At 50.0% G+C, this 22261-nt stretch overlaps 10 protein-coding genes across 10 annotated transcripts; 4 read left to right on the plus strand and 6 right to left on the minus strand.

Annotated features, from left to right (window-relative positions):
• Positions 1-226: 226 nt before the first annotated feature.
• N7455_002376 (Zn(II)2Cys6 transcription factor domain-containing protein) lies at positions 227-2271 on the minus strand (the record flags this gene model as incomplete). Its single annotated transcript, XM_065604266.1, has 5 exons — positions 227-864; positions 917-1191; positions 1238-1441; positions 1502-2098; positions 2156-2271. The coding sequence occupies 5 exons, from the start codon at positions 2269-2271 to the stop codon at positions 290-292; spliced, it is 1767 nt and encodes a 588-aa protein (XP_065462757.1). The 3' UTR covers positions 227-289.
• Positions 2272-2888: 617 nt separating this feature from the next.
• N7455_002377 (uncharacterized protein) lies at positions 2889-4963 on the plus strand (the record flags this gene model as incomplete). The annotated part of the gene is made up of 5 exons (XM_065604267.1): positions 2889-2960; positions 3020-3253; positions 3322-3990; positions 4052-4235; positions 4266-4963. 5 exons carry the CDS (start codon positions 2889-2891, stop codon positions 4961-4963), a joined length of 1857 nt encoding a protein of 618 aa, XP_065462758.1.
• A 598-nt stretch (positions 4964-5561) lies between these two features.
• N7455_002378 (40S ribosomal protein eS12) lies at positions 5562-6328 on the minus strand (the record flags this gene model as incomplete). The annotated part of the gene is made up of 3 exons (XM_065604268.1): positions 5562-5686; positions 5759-6077; positions 6326-6328. The coding sequence occupies 3 exons, from the start codon at positions 6326-6328 to the stop codon at positions 5562-5564; spliced, it is 447 nt and encodes a 148-aa protein (XP_065462759.1).
• A 522-nt stretch (positions 6329-6850) lies between these two features.
• Positions 6851-10491, minus strand: N7455_002379 (putative histone deacetylase complex subunit (Hos4); the record flags this gene model as incomplete). Its single annotated transcript, XM_040962114.2, has 2 exons — positions 6851-7063; positions 7117-10491. 2 exons carry the CDS (start codon positions 10489-10491, stop codon positions 6851-6853), a joined length of 3588 nt encoding a protein of 1195 aa, XP_040807438.2.
• Positions 10492-11621: 1130 nt separating this feature from the next.
• On the plus strand, positions 11622-12677 carry N7455_002380 (putative 3-oxo-5-alpha-steroid 4-dehydrogenase; the record flags this gene model as incomplete). The annotated part of the gene is made up of 2 exons (XM_040962126.2): positions 11622-11720; positions 11802-12677. The coding sequence occupies 2 exons, from the start codon at positions 11622-11624 to the stop codon at positions 12675-12677; spliced, it is 975 nt and encodes a 324-aa protein (XP_040807436.2).
• A 55-nt stretch (positions 12678-12732) lies between these two features.
• On the minus strand, positions 12733-13679 carry N7455_002381 (uncharacterized protein; the record flags this gene model as incomplete). Its single annotated transcript, XM_040962111.2, has 2 exons — positions 12733-13395; positions 13575-13679. 2 exons carry the CDS (start codon positions 13677-13679, stop codon positions 12733-12735), a joined length of 768 nt encoding a protein of 255 aa, XP_040807442.2.
• A 358-nt stretch (positions 13680-14037) lies between these two features.
• N7455_002382 (peptidylprolyl isomerase) lies at positions 14038-14608 on the plus strand (the record flags this gene model as incomplete). The annotated part of the gene is made up of 3 exons (XM_040962130.2): positions 14038-14169; positions 14299-14401; positions 14454-14608. The coding sequence occupies 3 exons, from the start codon at positions 14038-14040 to the stop codon at positions 14606-14608; spliced, it is 390 nt and encodes a 129-aa protein (XP_040807432.2).
• Positions 14609-14792: 184 nt separating this feature from the next.
• Positions 14793-16150, minus strand: N7455_002383 (UDP-galactose transporter HUT1; the record flags this gene model as incomplete). Its single annotated transcript, XM_040962123.2, has 2 exons — positions 14793-15858; positions 15924-16150. The coding sequence occupies 2 exons, from the start codon at positions 16148-16150 to the stop codon at positions 14793-14795; spliced, it is 1293 nt and encodes a 430-aa protein (XP_040807427.1).
• Positions 16151-16645: 495 nt separating this feature from the next.
• N7455_002384 (uncharacterized protein) lies at positions 16646-17308 on the plus strand (the record flags this gene model as incomplete). Its single annotated transcript, XM_040962120.2, has 1 exon — positions 16646-17308. One exon carries the CDS (start codon positions 16646-16648, stop codon positions 17306-17308), a length of 663 nt encoding a protein of 220 aa, XP_040807443.2.
• Positions 17309-17624: 316 nt separating this feature from the next.
• On the minus strand, positions 17625-22132 carry N7455_002385 (uncharacterized protein; the record flags this gene model as incomplete). The annotated part of the gene is made up of 6 exons (XM_040962108.2): positions 17625-18610; positions 18671-18892; positions 18946-19032; positions 19089-21585; positions 21645-22008; positions 22077-22132. 6 exons carry the CDS (start codon positions 22130-22132, stop codon positions 17625-17627), a joined length of 4212 nt encoding a protein of 1403 aa, XP_040807447.2.
• Between the last annotated feature and the right edge of the window lie 129 nt (positions 22133-22261).

Consider the following 22261-nt stretch of genomic DNA (forward strand, 5'->3'; position numbering starts at 1 on the left):
CCTGGGTAGCGTCTTAGTGCTTGGCCATTGTGCATCTCGACGTGCATTTTAACGAAGGAATGCCGTATGATAAAGTTGGGTTGGACTTTGTAGACACACCCTGGTGCTCTTGGGTAAATAGAAAATCATTTCCGTAGCCTCGGAGCTTGCAGCTCTGCGGGCCATAGATTGGAGATTTGTGGAAGATTCCAAGGATTCAACAATATGCTAGGGTAAATTATACTATGTCTAAAGCTTTTAAACCCCATCTCACTTCTTGTCCACAGTTTCAAGCATCACAGGTCAAGATTCATAACGAGCCAAGGAAGTCCATCATCCAGGCCTCATCAATCTCGCCCACAGGCATAACATCAGGGAGTACAGCATTAGACTGGATCATGCCGCTATCTATCCCATTATCCCCGGGTATATCTGAGCGCCACATTTCCATCAATTTCGGCTCCCAGTTCATTCTCATGCCTTGGATCATTCTCAGTCCCTTTTCGAGGAGGTTCATTTCCCTGCTGTTGTCGAAAGTGATATAGTCTGGGCACCTTCTAATGATGGCTTCGTTTCTGTTCAGGTATTCGAGGATATTTGCGGTGTCTCGGACCATACTTTTCGACCATGCCGGGTCTTCCAGGACGGTGAGCCGGTACAGGCTGACAATGCCTCGAGTGAATTGGAAAAAGATTACACATGATAACTGTAGGTACTCCTCTGCTTCAAATTCTATCCATACATCTAGCCAGCCTTTTGTTGCTCGGAGGGAGGTGTAAAGGCTGTCGAGGCGGTGGGGATCAGGCGAATGTGGAATGGCGGGGGTTCCTATTGATAGTTCATTGATTATGATTTCGGCATTGTAGAGAAACAGCAGGATGACTCCTTTTGTCTTGTTAGTCATGGCTGTGGAGATTCAAGGGGGGTAGAAGCGTACTGTGATGTTGAAGGTGAGGCGGAATTTGGCCCTTCACTGTGTCTAATTGATTTTTGAAGCTATCCAGATAGAAGGGTAGCGAGAAAAACACATCACCATCCCGCCGCAGTTGATAAAATCTGTCTAAGACCAAATGAATCTTGACTAGTGCAACCAAAAGCTCATCCTGGGGACACTCTTTAGCCTCGGTGAGTATTGAAAGACTTTCTTCCATGTGCGGTGTCCAACGCATAGCGTCGATCCTGGATATTGCCAATGCGGCGCTGGTAGTATAGCTGTTAATTATTGTTTATAGAGTTTCTTTGGTCATTTACTATTTACCTTGATGAAATCAAGTAGCATCCCAGCACAGCCCTCCTTTCTTCCAGTGTTCTGGCTGCGGGTGGAGCTTGCTTCATTCCAATGGCGTCTTTGAAAGAACTCATGGCCGAATAATCATTTGGGCCATTGATCCCAAGCTCGGCGACAACTGCCATTAGGATGTGTGCGTAGATATTAAGGAATGGCCTTCTAGAGTATGAAACCCTGCAAAGAGAATTATAATGAGGAAAGTGGTTTTCATAAGGGTACTTCTTTTCTGCTCACCATGATATGAAAGTCATGATTCCAAGGAGGAGATCCATGCTCGGCACAAGGTCGAGCATAACTCTCTGGTGAATATGGTTGGTTATTCTCCCGAAAGAGTCACCTTTTTCTGGGTTGTTAAATGTGGTGACTTCCATAATACATACCCAGAGGAATGGATATTGCTGTCGCAATCGGTCAGAGGTCATGTTGTCAGGAATGTATACAAAGGGAAGATATTGCAAGTTCCGAGTTCGGAAATGGTCGAGGCACTTCTGAGCCATGGCGGGCGGGACGTAGATCAGGGACAAGATCTCCTTATCATACGAAGGTAGAAAACGTGCAGGATATGGTCCTTCTTCAGCAGTCGAAAGAGAAGAGACACTAGGTGAGCTTTGAGTGGTTGGCGCATATTGACTTGGATCATGCCGTGAACCCTGTCCTAGGTTTACAGGTTGCCAATCTGGGGGAAGACCAGGGGTGGCACCACTCTTTTCAAATGCGGACATAATCCAATCAAGTTTGGCCTCGAGATGGGCAGTATTAGAACCCGACGGTTGCTTATTGCGCTTGCGGACTGTCTGCGCAGGCCGGCATTCCTTGTTTAGGCGCTGGCATCTACCCATGGTGTGCTTAGTTCGGGCTATTGCCACACTGTCTAGCAGTGCCACTCACCTTTCGCAGCCAGTACCAGTTGCAGGAATAATACACTTGCACTTGGCACGGGAACAGTTCATACATGCGCGGCCATATGGCGCAGGGGTCCCGGCTGGGATTTGAGCGGATTCCATCCCGATGCCCGGTGGGATTCGGGATTGGGAGATTAGATAGATTAGGGTATCTCAGAAAGATGCAAACCCTAATACGGACTAGAATTATAGCAAATAATGCCAATATACCTCTCTCTCTCTCGTCAGGATAAGAATCTAAAAGGGCAAAGAAAGAAAAAGCAGAGATTTGGCTCAAAGAGCTCAAAGAAACAAAGAAACACATCTGGGCCGTCGGAGTTGGGAAGTTGCGAAACCCGGCTGACTAAGACGATCCACTAGCCCCGGGGACCTGGCCAGCCCTACTTTGTACTCCGTACAGCCCTGGAGTATGCGAGAACAAGTGTATAAGCACCGCTCTGTTAAATACCTTCTTGATATAGCCTAGTGTGGCCCTAAAGAGAGGGAAATACCCAACTTATACAACATCTGGCGTATCCTAGACATATAACAACAGAGATTATACCAATACCAATAAACCTCAGCCTCTCCACCACGTGCGTAAGCGAAGATATCCTATGTAGGTAGAAACCCCCCATGTCTACCTCGACAACTTCACCCTAACAACCTAAGGGTCTACAATAAAGAGAGACACTCCGATAGATATACGGGAAAGGGATCAGACGCCTTTCGGTCACGTTATGTCCTGCAATTTCAACTGCTCAGCTCCCACCCCCGCCTTCTCTGAAAACAGCGATATCACTGGGATCGGGGTATGAGTTTCCCCTTAGGCCTTTCACTTGTTGACCATGGGCACACCTCACATTCTTAGATCATTATCAACAATATCGTGACTGCCGGCTTCGCTGTAGTGGTCATTCTTCTCCACTACATCGCCATCTACGATCCAACCCGCGACCCGTTTCAAAAACATGGTCAAACTCCAGCAACTCCATCTCGATCTAACCCGATAGACGAAAGCATTTTAAACGGCCTCAGATTAATCCTAAGGGGTGTACCTTTCGTCAAAAATCGCAGCAAAAAACTCGCAGACTTCTTACTCAAGGTGGGTTAACTCTCATGAAGATCAGATTAGGGAATCAGGAATGATTGAAAACAACTTCAAAAAAACAGTGCATCCGAGCATTGAGCGACATACAAATCGTGACGGGCTTCTCCATCCTGATCAGTGCGTTTCTCCAGCTCAGATGCGGCCTATCAACCTATCATTGGCAAGTCGTCGTCCAGCTGGGCTGGCTTTCCTGCCTAACTCAGTTATCCTGCTTAACGCTTCTGCGCAACCATCTCCACGATCACCCCACTGAGCGGGTATTGAGGTTGCTATCAGTGGGTGTATTAGTGATACTGTTGATCGTGGGACTTAGTTTCACCGGAAACTATCATTGGGCTTTTGACGCAGACAATGACGATCACCCGACTCTCAGTGACCCTGCAATCTGTTATATGCGCCCTCATCCGGGAATCAATTCGGCGTTTTTGTCGATGCCTTACTTGATGATCTTGACGATCTTTGGATTTGCTTCGAGGGTGATTAACCTCTACGATACACTTTCAGTTGGTGTTGTTGGCCGAGCCAGAACATTCCTTGCACGACCCATACGAAGGTTGGTACATATTGCGTATGACTGGAGCGATGTGAATGACTGGAGAAATGTGTCTAACTGGAGCGGCGCATCGGGCTCACCACGGAGTCTGAAATTGGTGCTTTGCTACCTTCCCCTCTTGTCTGTCTACTTCACGTGTTTGGTGCTCGTAGATGTGTGGGATTCTGCCGTTACAGAGGTCAGATATCTTATATGGAACGGGTGTTGGTTATATCTCATGTTTTCTGACTTGGGTTTAGGTCGGCTGGTTAAGTATCGCTTTTGCATGTGGCATTATCCGACTGATAAGGACAATATACCGACCGGAACAGATTGGCCTCGAGGCTTCGTTGACTGGTTTCAATGATTGGTCGTTTGGCCAAGTTGCTTCTGTGGTGTTACTGGCCGCACCGCTCATCACAGTCATCGAATATATACAGGAAGGTGAGTCAAGTTCTGGTGGTTATTATCTAGGTTCAACTGAGAGGTCTAATACTGGCGTAGAAGATGAGCCTCGCGGACAAGATGAGGCTCCCCCAAAAGAGGAGACTGGCACGCAGGATGAGATTCATGTACAAGATCAAACTCCCATCCAAGACCAGACTCGCGCACAGGATGAGACTCGCGCACAGGATGACGAACAACCTCTCTCTAACAGCCAAACCGTACCCCTGCCCGAACTCCCTTCTACTCGCGCAGAGGATGAGACTCACGTACAAGACGGATCACAAACTCTTTCTGACGACCAATTCATACCCCCGCTCGAACCCCGTTCTATAGCAGACCCAACCACCGTGGACCTCAACATCCCCCATAATGATTGGGTCTCCCACCTCAAAATATCTGATCTGATCAGTGTACATATAGGCAGGTTGGCTTTTGCAGTTATCCTCTGGGCGGCACAGGGTGATCCTTTCACCAATACGAACGGGATATTCTTAGACGCTTTCCTCTTCGCGGCTCTTTGGATGTTTGTACTCATTCTTTGCTCTTTGATGGTGGAGACTGCATTTGCGGACCGAAGACCTTATCTTACCTTTTCTCTCGAACAAGGGGTAAGGTTATACAGCATTGGGTTTATGAGTGTATCTCTCCCCATTTGGGCGAAGGTTGTTTATTGTCTCCTTCCACTCCCCATTATCGGTGTTTTGGCGTATCGATTTTGGTGCTAAGCGGGAGCTGGTCGTGGGTGGTACTCGGCTCCAAATGGTAATATAAAGAAGTCGGTTCAGTGTTGGTGTTCATTCATCGGATTGGGGACTTCCTGTCTCTTTCTTTGGGCTTTCGAACCAGAAAGTGCACTTTCTCTGTGTGAAATAGAGCCTTCATGGATTGGCATTTCTGCTCCTTGCTTGTATAGTAAATGTTAATCAGAGAACACCAGTTTGCTCAGACGATAATGAGATAATGCCGATTACATGTACTCATGTTAAAAGGTTCTACAAGAAGGGAGAGATGCTATCGCATCCTAGTTTATCTTTGGTGTCAAAGTAGACAAGATGTCCAGATGCCATTGGTGCCGCGAACCCGAGTAAACGGGGCACGGCTATAGACTAGGTGATTCGAAATGACAGGTTCAAAAGACCAAACAGAGATATCACAAAGTTCCGCCAACCAAAATACCAAACCCAGAGAACTCCAAGTCCAGCTGGTAGTTTCGACTTTGATCTATCTCTCTTGTATTCCTCCTTTGATCCCCACCACAAAGCCCCCAGTCAACCCGACGTCTAAAACGAGGTCCACTACTCACAGCCGCTCAGTAGGAATAATCTACTGCTCGGTCTGGAAGTAGTTGAGGAGAACGGAGCGCTCCTGGGACTCCTCACCCCAATCCTTGACAACGACGCAAGAGCAGTTGACAACCTTGCGGGCGTTACCCTCACGGTCGAGAGTGCCTAAAAAACAAAACGTTAGGAAACATAGCCCCAAAACGATATATCATGTATCGAGATCGTGGGGAAACTTACAGAGACCGACCCACTCGCCGAGCATCTTTCCATCGGGAACCTTGATGAGGGGGATCTTGTGCTCAGAGCAGAGAGCGACAACGAGCTTCTTGTAAGCCTCCTCCTCGCAGCCCTCGTTGAGGACACACATGTGGGCCTCGCGGCGGTCGAGGGCCTTGGCGGCCTCACGGAGACCACGGGCAAGACCGTCGTGGATCAGGGAGACGCGCAGAACACCCTTGAGGGCGTCCAGGACGGACATCTGGCCGCTGCCGGCATCGGCAGAAACCTCGACCTCCTCAGCGGGGGCGATGGGGGATGTGGGCTCTTCTCCGTCCGACTAGAGGATTCTCGTTAGCATCATGTGCTTGAAGGGTTCCATTGCTTGGATCGTTGTCGCGACTCTTGAGACTTGGAATTGGACTGGATCGGCGCAGAATAGATAAGAGGGCCGACGAGGGGTAGTCTCTAGTGCGGCGACCCAATCGCTCTCGCCGGCCATGTCCATTCCAGTGTCTCAATCGTCGTGACGAGGTCCGATGCGGGCGTGGGTATGGTGTGAATGTGATTCACAGATATGAAACATACCATTTTGTTGCTTGTTATGCTTGAAATCGGATGATCCTCGAAGAGTAGAGTTGTTGGAGAGAGAAATTAAGAAGTGGTGCGGGCGGCGTGATATTTCCCGCTATTTCGACTTTTTTCGGCTGTGTGTGCCCTACGATTATGTCATGTAGTCCCCGCAAACATAATCACGTGATATGGACATCTATACAATGAATGTAAATGTGACGAGTCCAGTTGGATGGGCTGATAAATCTAATCTTTAGGTTTCCAACATAGTATGGGATTTTTTGCCTTGCTACAAATGCCTACATGTATCTCTACTAAGAGTGATTGTATTTGAACTTGGTGTTATTGACACAGACAGGTATGCATGATTACATTCATGACCACACTGACTACTAAACCACAGCAAAACTACCTAATAACAGTAGAATAATCACTGAACGCGAGAGGTATCATAATCGTACAATCAGAACCCGCCCTGTACACCGCTTCGCTGAATTGCTGACATCGCGCCGGGTCTGCGAAAAGACGCTGAAAACAAAACTAGACGTATGTACTAGACCGAGAAGGGCCATAACCATTGAGCCCGGTGCCGTTGGTTTCGACTGGGGTTTCCGGGCCATGGCCATTGAGTTGGGGAGTGCTGAAGCCTGCGCCAGCTATCGGCGGCTCCGGATCGACGTGCATGTTCAAGAACTGCAATTCTAGGCCGTGCAGGTGAGGGATGTGAGGGACGAGGTCTGTGAAATCAGAAAGCTAAGAGATTTATTAGTCATGAAGCATAATCTGCAAAGCACAAGGAAACTTACTCGGATCCAAAAAACATGCTCCATCTCGAAATACTTTGGGCGCGTGTCACAATCCTTCTGCATGATCTGCCCGATGCTTGAGCTTTGGAAGCCAACATCGTCCGTATGGGTCAACATGCGACGAGTGACTCGCCACAGATTTACACGTTGAGTCGGTGTCGCCTTTCGCTTCTCCCAGCTGGCGTATTGCGAAAGTTGCAGATCATTGGTAGCCAGAAGAGGCGCAACCAAGTAATTCGGGATCCATTTCTCGTCGGCGACATCCACACCACAGCTAGGATCGAGCTGACGGGTGAGAGCAGTAACGAGAGGCATGAAAGACTTAAGCCAGTCATGGCTTTTCGCACGGGGATTGTTGGATCCCACAAGGTTTGCTGCAACACGAAGGCGACTGGGAAGAGCCTCACGGCGTCGGTGCTCTGCTGCCTCCCGATCGCGGCGCATCTTGGCAGCTCGAGCGCGTTCTTGTTCCAACCGCTTCAGGCGATCATCTTCGGCCTGTTTGGCGCGTCGTTGTTCAACCTCCTTGCGTTTGCGCTCTTCCTCTTCGGCTTTTTCAACCTGAGCCAATCGTTCGGCTTCTTCCTTGGCCAGGCGATCGCGTTCGGCTTCGTCTGCAATGCGCTTTTCATTCGCGGCACGCTCCTCTTGCGCTTTCTTAGCCTGGGCTCGTCGACGCTCATGGGCTTCGAGCTCGATACGTTTGGCGGCGGCCATTGTGTCTTCCATGGGATCAGCTCTGGGCTCGTACGGTTCTTTTTTCGTATCGCCGTTCTTTTTCACGGGATCATGACGGGGTGAAGTTGGGCGGGTTGGGGGTTTCTTGGAGGCGTCGGTGGATTTGTGTGGCTGAGGTTCAGCAGGTCGAGTAGATTCCTCGTGGGGTCGGCGAGGATGAGGTTTGCTGGTATCATCAGGTTGCCTTGGCGCACCATGTGTAGCGCCAGAAGACTTATCTTCAGAGACAACCCGTCTCTTCTTTTTGCGCGCCTCCGGAGACAAGCGATCACCATCTGTGCCACGCGAACGAGATCGCTCCGGGGACCCATCAGCGCGAATGCGCTTCAAGGACAATGTGTTGTCGGGTGCTGTGTCAACACGTGGCTTCGGTGCCTCTTCGCGTCCAGAGAGTGAATCAGACGAAAAGAGACTTGGCCTGCGCTCTTGGGGGCGACGTCCAGCAATGAGTCGTCTTTTTCGGATGTCTTCATTGGGTGCCACCCCACTAGACTCGCTGTCTCGTCTGGCGGATAAGGAAGATTTGGGTTTGGAGGAATCCGATGGTCGTGATAAATCGTGCTCTTTTTGACGACGTTTTTCTTTCATTGAATCCATTTCTTTCAAAGAATCACGATTTCGGTTGGCATTGGGGCTGGTGTTTTTCTTACGCGCGACGGGGGAGGAAGACCCTCTGCGTGGGGGACGTTTCTCCTCCTTCTCTTTCCCACGAGCACGGCGGGGTGAGTCGTCTTTGCGACCCTTGTCAGAACCTGCAAACCTTTCATGCGCCTCCCTCAGAATTTGATACTCATCCTCCCAGTTCTCACCCTGTCGACCCCGAGACAGTTCGAAATATGTCCTTTCCTCAAACAGCCGTCGAGTTGGGTTGAATCCGGGTTGGTTGAGGATAAGCTGGATAACAGCGCTGTTGCCTCGACCAATCGCAGCAAGCATAGGCGTGTTGTAACCCGGTTTTTGACCACGCAACGGGTTGGGATCCGCGTCTGCATTACCCATCGCATATAAGAGAGAGAGGACATCGTGGTGGCCACCCTTTGCTGCAGCAATCAAGGAAGCATTGTCGGCTTTCTGCAAAATATTCAGAATGCTCACCACCCCAGCCTCGTCGCCTTTGGCAGCAAACTCTCGAAGGTTCTCGAATGTGGGTTTCGTCCACAGAAGGTCATTTCTGGTGGCTTCGCTTCGCCCGCCCTTTCGTCGATTTGCCGCGCCTACTGGAGGAGGGCTGCGACTCGGAGGCGAATCTCGGGGGCTAGCTACCGATCCTCTGACTGCCGAAGCTCGTCGGGAAGAAGGTTCCTTGCTCTCTGGTCTTGTATGTTCCTCTGAGCGCCGACCAGGCCTTAAATTGGCCTTGGCGTCAGCAAGCGCTTTCCGCATCTCTTCATACTCATCATCATCTACAAAGGACGGAACCAACTCATAAGGTTCGTCGCCTTCAGCATTCACAGTTCGTGGGTTTGCACCTGCATCAAGCAGAAGTTTCACCACCTCCACATTCCCGTTCTCCACAGCATCAATCAACGGGGTGTCTTTGTCGATGTTCTTAGTGTTGATCTCGCAGCCTGCGTCTAGCAGGAACTTGACGATTTCGGCTTCTCCAGCAAGCGATGCGATCTGCAGGGGGGTGTTGCCTGCATTATCGGGGATATTAATGTCTTCCGGTCGTTCGGCATGGCGCATCATCACTTGATCATGTTTCCGGTCCGCGCACGCCCGTGCAAGAGGAGTCCGGCCACTCTTGTCACGCAACTTCTTCGGTCCCATTTGCTTAGCAGGCGACGCGGACGCACCGACTCCAGAGCCAAGCTTCCGCAGGTGCGCCGGCATTGGAGAACCGCTTTGAGAGGAGGACGTCGATTGTCTATCTTCGGAGCTATGTCGCCCAGAGCCTGAGAGCACGGGGGTCGGGGCCTTCTTCTTCGTCGGGAACTGAGAGCCCGAAGCAGATCGTTGGTGAGATGGTCGGCTAGGTGAGATTGATCGCGCGTTGGATGGAGGTCTTGAGAGGCGCGTATTATTGGTATGTTTAAGTTCCCGTACAGGATGGGCTGCTGCGTGGGAGTGTGCGCGACGATGACCTCGTTGCTCCTCGGCGCTGTCACTTAAGCTTCGCTTACGGAAAGCACGAGGTAGCTCTGACGTACGGTCGATTCCATTGGCAACGCCTTCCGTATCTGACATCTGAGAATCATCGACCTTTTCAATCTTGACCACCGACGGCGAAATTGCTCGGTGGGTTGGAGAAGGAGGGCTCCGTTCCTGTTCCCGTTCGCGTTCTCGAATGTCGCCAAACACCCGTGGTTTCTTTCGTTGGTGTCCATCGATTCCGTTAGGTTCATGGCGACTCGGGTCGTGTTTGATATGCTTTCTTTTCTTCTCTGGCGACAAAGATTCTCGACCTGATTGGATTATGGTCTCCGCCTCCGAATCCGCCCTAGGACTAGGAGGCCCGTCCTCATCCTCCCCTTCTGAATGTACACGTGTCGGTCCATCGCTGTCTACCCGTGGGTGAAAGTCTGCACGAGCTTTGCCCGGTGATGAAGGGCCAACAGGGTCTGGCTTTACTGTGGCAAGCCTATTCTGACCGACGTCCAGGGCAGCTGGTAAAGAGACTGCCTCGACATCACTCATAGCGATAGCACTCGAAGACTTGAAATGCCGCTCGTCATTTTGGGGGGAAAATGCGACCGACAAAACAACCGTGGTCGACAACGCCAGCAGTTGTGCGCGGATGCCGATCCTCGACCGCGGGTTTCACCCGCAAAGAGAGTCTTGAAACGTGGGCAATACCGCTCCGGGAGTACGGGAGCGATACGTGATGGTTGTCGAGGAAGTCCAGATATTGGATTTACTGGTATAGGTATATAGATCGAGGGTTAAATTCGAGGGTTGTTTTTCACTTCGGGGGGTTGAATGGGGGAAGAAAGAGAAGGGAAGAGGAAAAGCGGGAAGGGAAAGGAATGGGACTGGATTCATTGGGTGTAGGGCTCCTCACTGGGTCAGGTTTGGCCACAGTAGAATCATCGAGCTGCAGGTGGCATTTTGACTACTCGAAATATGTTTTAGTCTGAGGGGTCGGCGTTAGAGCTCTACTATTTTACTTCTTTTCTTTTTTTCTTCTTATCCTTGAATGCACTTCCTGTTCCGAGCGGACTACTAGCACATGTGTAGTATACTCCAGATGTCCATACGGCAAGACGATACGATTGATACGGTGATACGATAATACGATGATACGATGATACGATGATACGATGATACGCTGATACCATGAAAAAAGGGGGGCACTGACCTCTGGCCACTAACCCTAACTCGGAAATTACAAACTCGTCAAACAGCCTATCCAGGCTAGACCAAATGCGGTCAAGTGGATTTGCCCCAAAAACTCGCCACTCAGCGCATCAGTTCATATCTCATAACCAGTTTATCTTGTTACCTAGTTATAGTTATACCTTAGGAACATCTGTAGAAATTAGAAATAACATACGTACGGAGTACAAAATACCTCTCTCTATGATCGACCCCAATTGCCAATTTCTCCAATTTCTCCAATTCCCAAGCTAATTCCAAGGCCGAACTAACTCCATCCCCCGTTGGCGAGAGCTGAAGGATCGGCGGGGGGCTGGTTTTCTCCACAATAAACACCTCCCCTAAAACACCTCACTGATATCATCACCATGACACTAAATTAGAAACAATACGAAACAAAAACGGGAAAAAGAGGGAAAGGGAGAAGAAAAAAAAGGACTCATCCAAGAGTCATGTCTCTAATCCCCCAATGGGTCGATAACACCCTGGAAGCCACCGGCATGGATGCCGTGGATGCTCTACGCGCGTTCTTCCTGCTGGCCGCCGCCACGGTACGATACGCCCTGTGATAGTTGGTGATAGTGAACACCACCTGCAGACGAACCCAACTAACGCCGACCCCTCGTATGCAGACCATCTCAATCAGTATCCCAACCTCATTACGGTCCCGCTTCCTCACCTATGGCCCACGCGCAACCCCGGCCTCGATCTCCACCGGCTCTGCACCACCTCGCGCCCAGAACCCCTCCACCGAGAGCAAGGGCTTCCTTGACTATCTCGCTACTTGGCAGGTGCCACATAGCTATTTCACACATTTCTACATTGCATCGGTCCTTTCGTCGGTTTTCTGGGTTGCGCAATTGCTATCGCGGGGTGTGGTGTTCCAAGCCATCGCATCCCGCGTTAGCGAGGACCATCAACGACACTCCATGTCCCTGACGCAGTTGGTGATCTGCTGTGTGCTATTGGCTATACAGGGATCCCGGCGTCTATGGGAGTGCTTTGTCTTTTCGAAACCTTCGTCCTCGCAGATGTGGTTTATGCACTGGTTGTTGGGCTTGGGTTTCTATCTAGCGGCAGGAGTTGCAATTTGGATCGAGGGTTCGGGAACTCTGTTGACCAAAAGTTTGACCCTTGTTCATCTACAGATGACCAACGCCCCAAATTTGCGGACTTTTTTCCTCATCCCGCTCTTCCTGGTGGCGTCTGGTCTGCAGCACGACTCCCATCACTACTTGTACTCGTTGAAAAAGTACACCCTCCCGGAGCATCCCATGTTCCGCGGTGTCGTCTGCCCCCACTACGGCGCAGAATGCATTATCTACTTGTCGTTGGCGCTGTTGGCTGCACCGCGAGGTGAATGGGTCAATAAAACTATGTTATCTTGTCTGGTTTTTGTCGCAGTCAACCTGGGTCTAACGGCTCGGAATACCAAGAAGTGGTATGCGGAAAAGTTCGGCAAAGACTCAGTGCAGGACTGGTGGTTAATGATTCCATATGTGTACTAACATAGAGCTAAAAAATAAAAATACAAAACCCCCGAATTTGCAAATGAGGCGATCGTTACTTCCCACCTAAAATCTTCAAGGTATTCCCCACTTTCACAACCTGAAGCACGTCCCTATATGTAAGGCTAGTTCTCGTCTTCCGCTCGTACCACCCGCCCTGGTACGGTTCCCTCTCCCGCAAGAGCCCCCAGTTGCAGATAGAGTGGGGGCCCAGATCCTCATCTCTCGTCGTTTCCTTGATTCCATGCAGAAGATCTGTGTACATCTTACCCCTCATGATCAGCAGACTTCGTCTCTCCTGCAAGATTCTGTATTGAGGTTTTCGATTTGTGTCGGGTATCCCGGCAACCTCTATTCCGTATTTGGCTGGTGTACCGCTTGCTTCCCTGTCGCCTTCGGTGTGTTTGTGATACAAATCGAGCACGATGGGTGCCCCTAGGCTCACTGTCGCAACGAGGGGATAGTAGGCTGCTCCATCTTCGTGCGGCATGATCCCTTGTCCAGGCTGGTACTCGTTCACTAGGACATGGTTGGGCGCCTTGTGTGGCGCATCGTTGAAGATATGCAGTGCCTCAAACCGCGGCTCGATGATCGGCGATCTAAGCCAAGCTGGTAGAGGCGATGCGAGAAGGGCATTACTCTTTGTCAGGGCTGATGGCCATGATTGAAGCTTGCGGTGCGAGAGCTGGGTCCAGCGCGGCAGCGGCGCTGATTTTACCTGTGGATTGTTGCAGTGAGTGAGGTCTGAACACGAATAAGTGACATGCAGCGTCTATGGGTAGTTGAGAAATGACATAATCACAAGCACATCCATGGATATATTCGTCCAGTGTCTAACATCAATCGTGCAAGGCATGGTTTCTAATAACACATCATAAAACAATCATTGGCACTTACCTTCTGGAGTAACCGATCCTCCTCATCCTTTGTAATGAAGTTTGATATATAGAATGCATCCTCAGGCAAAGCAGTGATGCGTGCAGCTTCAAGATCGAGTCCCATTTGCTTTCCAATCTCGGACTGATACTGGATAGCTCCTATACCCTCGATATTTGCTGGTTTCAGTTGTCTGTCTCAGCAATGGTTATTGATGAATGGCTGGCAGTGTGGACGAAGGCAAAGAAATGATGAATGGTTTGTAGAAAAACAATATATTTCAACGTTCGAGCTAGGATAATTCCATACATATGCATAACGCGTTAGAGTAGAGAGAGTCAACAATGAATACTCCTGCATCCACGTCACAACCCTTGCTGCCTTGAAACCTCAGGCAGCAATATCCCACCCCACATCAGTTCAATCCGAACAACCAACGGCCAAAGCAGCAATAACAACATATTATTGAACACTCTCGTCCACAATGGCCCCAAAGAACAACGCCAAAGCTGCCAAGGGCAAGGGCAAGGATGCCTCCGCCGATGACGCCAAAGGCAAAGGCGGGAAGGGAGGCGCTGTGAAAGGCGCACAGTCGATTAACGTGCGACACATTCTTGTATGTTTTCTTGCTCTTCTCTTTCCAATCCTGGATCCTCTGTCTATAGTACTAGGAGCTGGCCAAATACTCCCAGATTCTGTGGACAGGGGAAAACGTTGTTATATAGCTCATTCTAATCATGTCTAGTGTGAGAAACACGCCAAGAAAGAAGAAGCTCTAGAGAAGCTTCGCAATGGCACCAAGTTTGATGAGGTTGCTCGTGAATTCTCGGAGGATAAGGCTAGACAAGGTAAGTAAATCTCCGAGGGACGAAATGAACAGAGCTGATTTCTTTTCTGCAGGAGGGTCGCTTGGGTGGAAGACGAAGGGTGGGCTGGACCCTGCATTTGAGAATGTTGCTTTCGAACTTGAAACTAGCACAACGGGAAATCCCAAGTATGCTGAGGTCAAGACTGGGTTCGGATATCACATTATCATGGTTGAGGGCCGGAAGTGAGCTTCTTCCCATTACTTATGCCCTTTAAAAGACAAACCATCACCTCAAGAATATACCCAAAAAGACCTGAGAAAATATGTAGAAAAGAAGCCACCCAGAGCAGAGGCTGTAAATTATGCTTTATATTTTGGAAATCTAAATGCTCTTCGCATGAAAGCTTATCTACAAAGCCTAGCAAAACACCTCACAGCTCCTTCTTCGCAGCCTCAATCTTCGACCGCTCTTTCGCCTTCTTCTCTGATCTTTGTACCACTGCTTCGGCGCCAATGCCGCCGAAGACCAGACTGATTCCCAGCCACTGGCCACCGGACAGAGAATGTCCGAACCAGAAAACGCTGAGAAGCATAGTCAACATCTTACGTGTAACGGTGACAGTGACAAGCAGCAGTGAAGAGAAGCGAGACAGAGTGTGGAAAATGAAGAGCTGGCCAACAGCGCCGCAAGCCGCGAACCCAAGGACGTGTTTCAGCGCCTCTGGGTGGCGGGAGAGGAAAGAGAGGGCACCAAACAACTCAGTCTCAGTGGACGGGGGGATGGGGAAGGGAAGCAGGTTATGCAAAACCCCGCTCTGAGAGAGGTGAGGCATGATCAGGAGGTACGCTGAAGTTAGAATGGTCGACAGAACATTCTGAGCGACCATCATCTGGGGTCCAGTGAAGCGGGTGTACAGCTTGGGTGAGGAGAAGACATGGTCTTGAGTGGTGTTGGTCAGGCCATCCAAGAGAAGGTTTATGGACAACAAGAAGATGCCCCATCCGGAGGATCCAGACTGACCCTTGGCAGCGACTTTCTTACTAGTTCCTGGGTGGTGCAGACTGAAAGTTGCGACGCCGAGAGTGACCATCAGGACAACACCATACTTGTACAGTGGGTATCTCTTGCGGAAGATGGTCAGGTGCAGGACCATGACCGGGAGGAGCTTGCATGACTTAGCAAGGATGAAAGTCAGGTAGTCGATGTGTTGGAGACTAGCGTAGCCAAAGGGTGACGCAAGTGACGAGGAGATTGCGACTAGCACCAGGGGGAAGATGATCCGGCGTGTGGGGAAGATAGATGGGATCTTTTGGCCTTTCGGTGTGGAGAACAGAAGGTATATAAAGCCGGTGATGGCCGCGAAGGAGGATTGGATCGTGTTCAGCACCAGGGAGTAGGTGAATCGCTCCGTTGGAGGGTTTGGTTCCGCAACGGTTGCAGGACGAACGAGATAGCTGGTCGTCGTGATCGCCTCCTGTAGCACACCCCACGAGAGGCTTTTGTCATATTAGTTTCTGTGGTCGGTCTTAGAAATCAGGCGAAACGCGGTCGAGGCACTTACAATGCCGCATATATACCGAGAACGCAAATCACAAGTTGCGTCAGCCCAGGGCTGTCGGCGACTGTCTCCAGGGCCGCTGATGCTTTTTCGGACACGGTTCCATTTGCGGTGGATACTGTGTTTGTGTTGCCAGTTCCAGTATTTCGTGGCGCATCGGACTCTTCTGAGAGCTGCACTAATTGAGAAGGGGCTCTCTGGAGCGGCGCTGCTTGCTTTTGTCGTCCCATTGCGACAAATTGGGGTGGAATTCAAGTTGGAGATGCAAGGAACTCGAATAAGACAAGATAATATAAATTATGTATGCGAAGGGATTGGAAGACGGTCCTTTGTCGAGGATAGTCCTAGGTTGTCATGAGGGTCCTGGAGGATTCCTGGACCTGAAACCAAAAGAATAACAAGATGCCATGTGTTCTTACTTCACCTCGTCTATGATCGCCACCCCACTTGGCTTCCTTTATTTTATTTTATTTTTTAATTGAACTCAAGATGAAACAAGGAACGGACTTGAGACACTGCTCAAATTATCACTTCAAATATCTCATTAACCTAGGAACTTCCTAGCTTCTTATCTCAACTATATAATCCAATTGAGGAAAGCGGTGTAAATAAATCAGATCTAAGCAGGCGGTGTGTCCAAAAAAGTCCCGAGATTTACAGTTTCTCGACTAGAGCTCCCTCTGTTTAAGGCTGACAAGACAAAAATTTCCAAGAAAATTTCCATGATGGCAGACTCACAGGAAGCTACCAAACGGCCCAATGCATCGGCAATCACCGAGCACATCACCGAAAAAGGCTACGATTCCCCCCACCTCGCAACCTCCGCCCAAGTCCAACACAACCTCGAGCACCAACACCTCTGGACCTCTATAATGGGATACGTCATTCCTGGACGAGCAGATGACTCAAACACATTAAGCAAAGACCCCCGGAAACCACCAAAAGAACCAATTCCTTTGCTCTCCGGCTACCCCCCACACCGCGTGTACACACATCCAGACGAGCAGCTGTACATGCTAGAAAACGGGATCCGCGAAGACGACCTCGCACCAGAGCGCATGTTCGTGGTTCCAACTACACAGGGTCAGCCATGGACCTTGCGCCATATGGCTACTGTGTTTGACCAGCTTTCTGAGTTCAAGCAAAAGGTTGAAGAGCAGGATCGGTCTGTCAATCCTACAAGCGTGCAGCCGGGAGCGGAGGGTCTGGATCCTGAAAAGGCAGAGAAATTGGCTCAGTACTATGATAAAAAGGACCAAGCTCGTTTGACTGAAGAATGGGGCGCGCAAAGATTCTTGCTTGCTATGGTGGATAAGGGTATGGGTGGAGACGGGACGGTGGCGTACTATGTTGTGCATGAAGGCGAGGTGAAGCCGAGGCAGAACTAAGTGTGCGGCGCTGAGTGGTTCTCATATGTACACATTAATACCTATTGCATTCTTACCCCTCGCGGGTTAACGACATGATGTGACGAATACTCATTCAAAAGAGCAATGAATTGAAATTATCCATGTGATATCCAGAGTACATTCAAAGCAACGACTTGCATGATATGCGCCGGAATTATACACAAGAAATTTTGTTGGCACATGATCAGCTAGCCACAGGGTATAGTGATAAGCAAGAAGCAAGAAATGCTAGATGGCTGTACAGAAGGCTTGACAATATGTTCAGGGACGGCTAGAAACTGCTGCAGGAAGAAAATCAAGGAATTAGGTCACCACGATCATTGAATATGACCTGTTGTTGCTCCATTCGACAACTCGAGCAGTACTCCTCATACCACTGCTTGACGTCGTCCGCATGCTCGGCAAAGACTCGCTCGGCTTTGGCCGTTCTGCCTGTCTGCGAGTCGTCGCCCTGAGTGGCCTCTCCACCAAGGAGGACCTCGACCTGGCGACAGCGCCGGACCTCCTCGCGGAGCCAACGCTCCCATTCGGTCTGAACGACCTCTTTCTCGATGCTGTTCACGACACGCAATGCGACGAGAAGGTTGTGTCGATACATGCCAAGACGCTCACGGGTTTGTTGGAAGCGTTTGATGGCGCTCTTGGTCAATGCATCCCGGGGCCCCGATGGACTGAGTGACAGAGGCATTTCGGAATATCGCATGGTCTGCTCATGGAAGGTAGCAAAGCAATCACTGGCATTGCCGGTACGGGGCCAGATTGTGGAGTTTGCAACCGCGTCATCAATATCCCGCATGTAGATAGATTTGCTCATAACGAGGTTTGGCTGCACGCCCAGCCGTGCCATGAAGTTTCCTGCATGTCTCTCGTGCCACCAGTCCCAACTATCCCGTGAAGAATAGTATCCGTTCAGAATCGCACTTGTGGCCAACATGGTCAGGATGATCTTGTGTGCACTCACGGTCTTCCAAGACCAGCGAACTACGCCAAACGCCCACATCATTAGGAAGGAAACACTCGTTTCGAGGAATGACAAGAAAGTCTCGAGAAGAAGCTCGTGCATGGCACGCTGTGTTCGAGGCTTACGGGGTTCCAGCTTCAGGTTAGAACCAGCGCCATTAAATTCGGAGACGTGGTTTTGGCGTCCAACGTGACCGAAGATCGTGATGGCCTTTTTGGTGCGACTGTGTGCACCCAATCGGCGTACTTGGTCACTGACTAGGTCGACAAGATCTAGGGAGTCTTGTTCTAGATCGTCACTCGCTTTTTTGTCAATCACACCTGGGTATGTTAGATTATTTTATTCTATTTAAATGGGAGGAGTAAGAGGGGGAGACTCACTTTTGAGGCCGTATGGAGACCATAGCCACTCGACTTTCGTATAAATAGCAAGCTTGCTCTTCGACTTGGCCTGGAATGTAATGACAACCTTGCTAACCAACCGGAACGAACGTCGGAAGGGGAGATGCCATGGAGTTTTCTTATCTGTGATCACGTAGCACAGATGGTCGTTAAGAACATCGATGATCTGATAATCCGATATGGCATTTTCGTGAGTACGACCTATAAAAAATCAGTTATAGCTCAATCTCAAGATCATCAATAATCAAGCCTACCAAGTATATCTGTCGTGCAGATGTTGTAGTGGAAGTCACGCCTCAGATGCCGCAATTCTGTACTAGCCCATGGGCCTTGTTTGATGTCTTTGAAATGTCAGCCATGTATAAGTGAAGTGGTTGGGGATTTAGAATCGACGAACCTCGAGCTTGCCTCTCATGTAAAAGAAGCTGCCACACGGCGCTTTTGTCGCCAAATAATATATGGAACAAAGCTTTGGGGCTTATATCGAGAATCTTTTCGGTCACCAAAACAGGGTCACCTTGTGGAACATACTCCACAGGTTGGGTTGGGAGTCTGAATTTAGCAATGTCCCGACCACGGCCAGTCCTGCCTCCATCCAGCTCAAGATCTTTGTCAATGTAAATAGGGAGTCGAATGTCCTTTGCATGACTAAAGTCTGTACCCTTACCCCCATCGTGTTTGATGTCTGCAAGTCCAGACGAGAGATCTTCCCAACTATCTGCACTGGAATTTCGGGCTGGAGACCCAGTGTCCATCTTGATCAGTGCTTTGATCAAAGATTCCAAAGTCAATTGCTCGACGGCAATGGAGCATTGGATTAAAAAGTTGAGCCGTTTTTGAAGAAGTCGGAGAGGTTCAAGGAAAGTTTTAATCGTAACCCGACCAGGAGTATCACTGCCGAGGGGTGGAATAGTATGGAGGAAAAGGAAGTCACAATCTCGCCCAGGAGCTGCAGTTACCTCCTTAATGCTCTCCAAAGACACACCGGTAGTCAACACTAGTCCGAAATGATGACTGTAAAAGTAGATGTTCCTTGTTGTGACATAAGCTCGTCCGGGGAACTCTTGCTGGTCGTTGGGGCTCCAGGTGGCTCTGAACACCAAGACCAATGCGTCGTCTCTCTTGACGTCCGGGAAAAGCAATCTGAACTGAGCATCTTGAATCTTCAATTGTTGAGGATAGTAGCTGGGGTATTCATGTCCGATACCCAGTGAAACTTGCGTGAGCTTGACATCGTCTCCGTCAAGGCTTACTGTCTGTCTGTGGCGTGGACCTGATTGCTGTCGGGGTGCCGCTAAAGCACCCGCTGCATCGGGCTGTGCAGCAATCGTGCGTGAGGTATCGCCCAAGGTGGAAGACGGCTGGCCTTCTGCGATATCATCAGACGCTCCATCAATCTGACGTTGTTCCCGTTGAAGTTTGTTCATGAAGCCCCAGTTAGAGCTACCCCACAAGTTCGCCATCATACCACTGGGCATGCCACCTGTGCTATCAGAGACACCTAATCCAATACCTCTCTCATTGCTCACAACCACTGCCGCCTTGCTCATGCTTGTGGGTGCCGGGGGATTGGCGAGCGTGGCAGGTGCAAGACTTGAACCAGGCTCATCCACGTTGCTTAAACTGCGACCTCGTTTACCATCGCCATTCACGTTGAGTGGACCGGTGTTGCTGTAAGGGAGAATATTGTGGCTGGCAGAGATGAGACTGGCTATTCCGCCTGCGGGACCGGGGATGGAAGGAGATAATGGAGCCGCATTATTCGATTTACGGTGAAGATCCAACTTTTGGATAAGTCTAGAGGTATGCTCTCTTGCGTGTTCTCTTGCAGAACTCTCGCCATCCAAGCCTGTGGGTCTTCTACCGCTTCCAATATCGGTACTATTTCTCATAGTATATCCATCACGGTCCGGAACAGGAAGTGTCATACTGCGCTCTCCCGCTCCAGGCTCGTCGTTTGTATGGGGGGTAAGAGAGTCAGCAGGATCTGCAGCGAACTCGGAGGCCGGAGGTTGAGAGATTGAAAACGCAGGGTCTTGAACTGTGACTTTTCCAGAAACCGAGAGATCAGTGCTTGCGGGGTTTTCCAGTGCTTTCTGCTTGGCCGCCTCGAAGGCACCAATCCACTCCATCAGCTCCTTTTGGTTATCTGCCTGCAGCATAATGGTGTTGTTCTTGGTCTTCACTTGAAAGCAGAATCTGCGTTCCTCCTGGAATGCAGGACGAATACTGCAAAGTAGTACACCGATTCGTTCACTCTCTTCAACGCCACCTGTACGGGAGCCCTGTACAAGACACCCAAATATGCCGTGCTTGAGAAAGGCCCACCGCTTGACCCAAACAGTGCGAGCGGGCTTTCCCGACAGTGTGCGCAGATAGAGCCACCCTTGCTTCTCCGGTCGCATCTCTTTGCTCACATTGAGGTTCGAAATAGGACGAGAGCCAAGGTACGGAACCGTCGAGATATTGTAGTCTTCCAGTTCACGAGACGGTCGAGCCGCAAACTCCGCGGCTTCCTCAATGTGTTTCCGGGTGGATAGCAGCTCCCGTTTGGACGATTTCTCGCTCCCTTCCATCTCATGAAGCCAACCCTTAATACGATCCATCTCACGGGACCATTTAGAGAAGGTCCCGCTGTTGTGGTTGTGAAATCCCCGGAATTCCCGCCACTGGTCGCAGGAGACCTTGACGAGAAGTCGGTCAAGCGCATTTCGTACCTGAGGACCCTGCACTGAATAGTCCATTGCCGCTTTCAGGTAGGCCTTGTGGGCTTCATGCAGTTGAAACGCTTCTTCTCTCAGGGCTGAGGCCTCCTTGGACTTCGACTGAGACGCATATCGAGCTTGAAGGTAATCGTACGATTTCTGGGTTGCCTCGAGGTTGCGACGAATTTCCTATAGTTGTATCAGATAATCCTGCACGAGAACAAATTGGTCCAGGGGCTTTGCAATACCTTGAAATGCCGCAGATCCTCTTGAATGAAATCTCGAATGGGTTCGGAAATCAACGACTCCAACTTTCTGGTTGTTGTGATGAGTCCACTCCAAAGATCTTTAGACCCCTCACCGCATCTCCTCATAGCCAAAAGTGTGTAGTCATGGTCAACGACCGCTTCCGAGACAACGAGGGGATGTGTCGAGTATGAAAGAAAGTTGCTCACTACGCTCTCCAGAGCAGTTAGCTCGCAGGAGAGCCTTGTTGCAGCTTTGGCATATCCGTCGAGCCATTTCTCTATAAAATCGATCTGATCGGAGAAATGGAGGGTAGTGGCACGAAAGGTGGGCGAGTCGAGAGCAGCTTCTTTGAGACCGACCGGGCTAAAAATGGACGTATACATTAGTATGCAAGAAAGAGAATTGCAATATCAGACATATCAAGTACTCACACAACGCTCACAAGCTTCCCAACTTGGGGTAACGGGGTTTGTGCTTGAGTCGACATCTAGTGCATGTCTCCAGCCATACACTTGGCGCGAGCAAAGACCGAGACGCGAGATGAGTGAAAGGGCCTCCTCTCGTTCATGCCACTCGATGATCAATTCAAATTTAAGGCCTAGATAGAGCCCACGTG

The sequence above is a fragment of the Penicillium solitum genome, assembly GCF_028829755.1.
Source record: "Penicillium solitum strain IBT 25940 chromosome Unknown utg000001l_segment0_segment0, whole genome shotgun sequence".
Classification (NCBI taxonomy): Eukaryota; Fungi; Ascomycota; class Eurotiomycetes; order Eurotiales; family Aspergillaceae; genus Penicillium; species Penicillium solitum.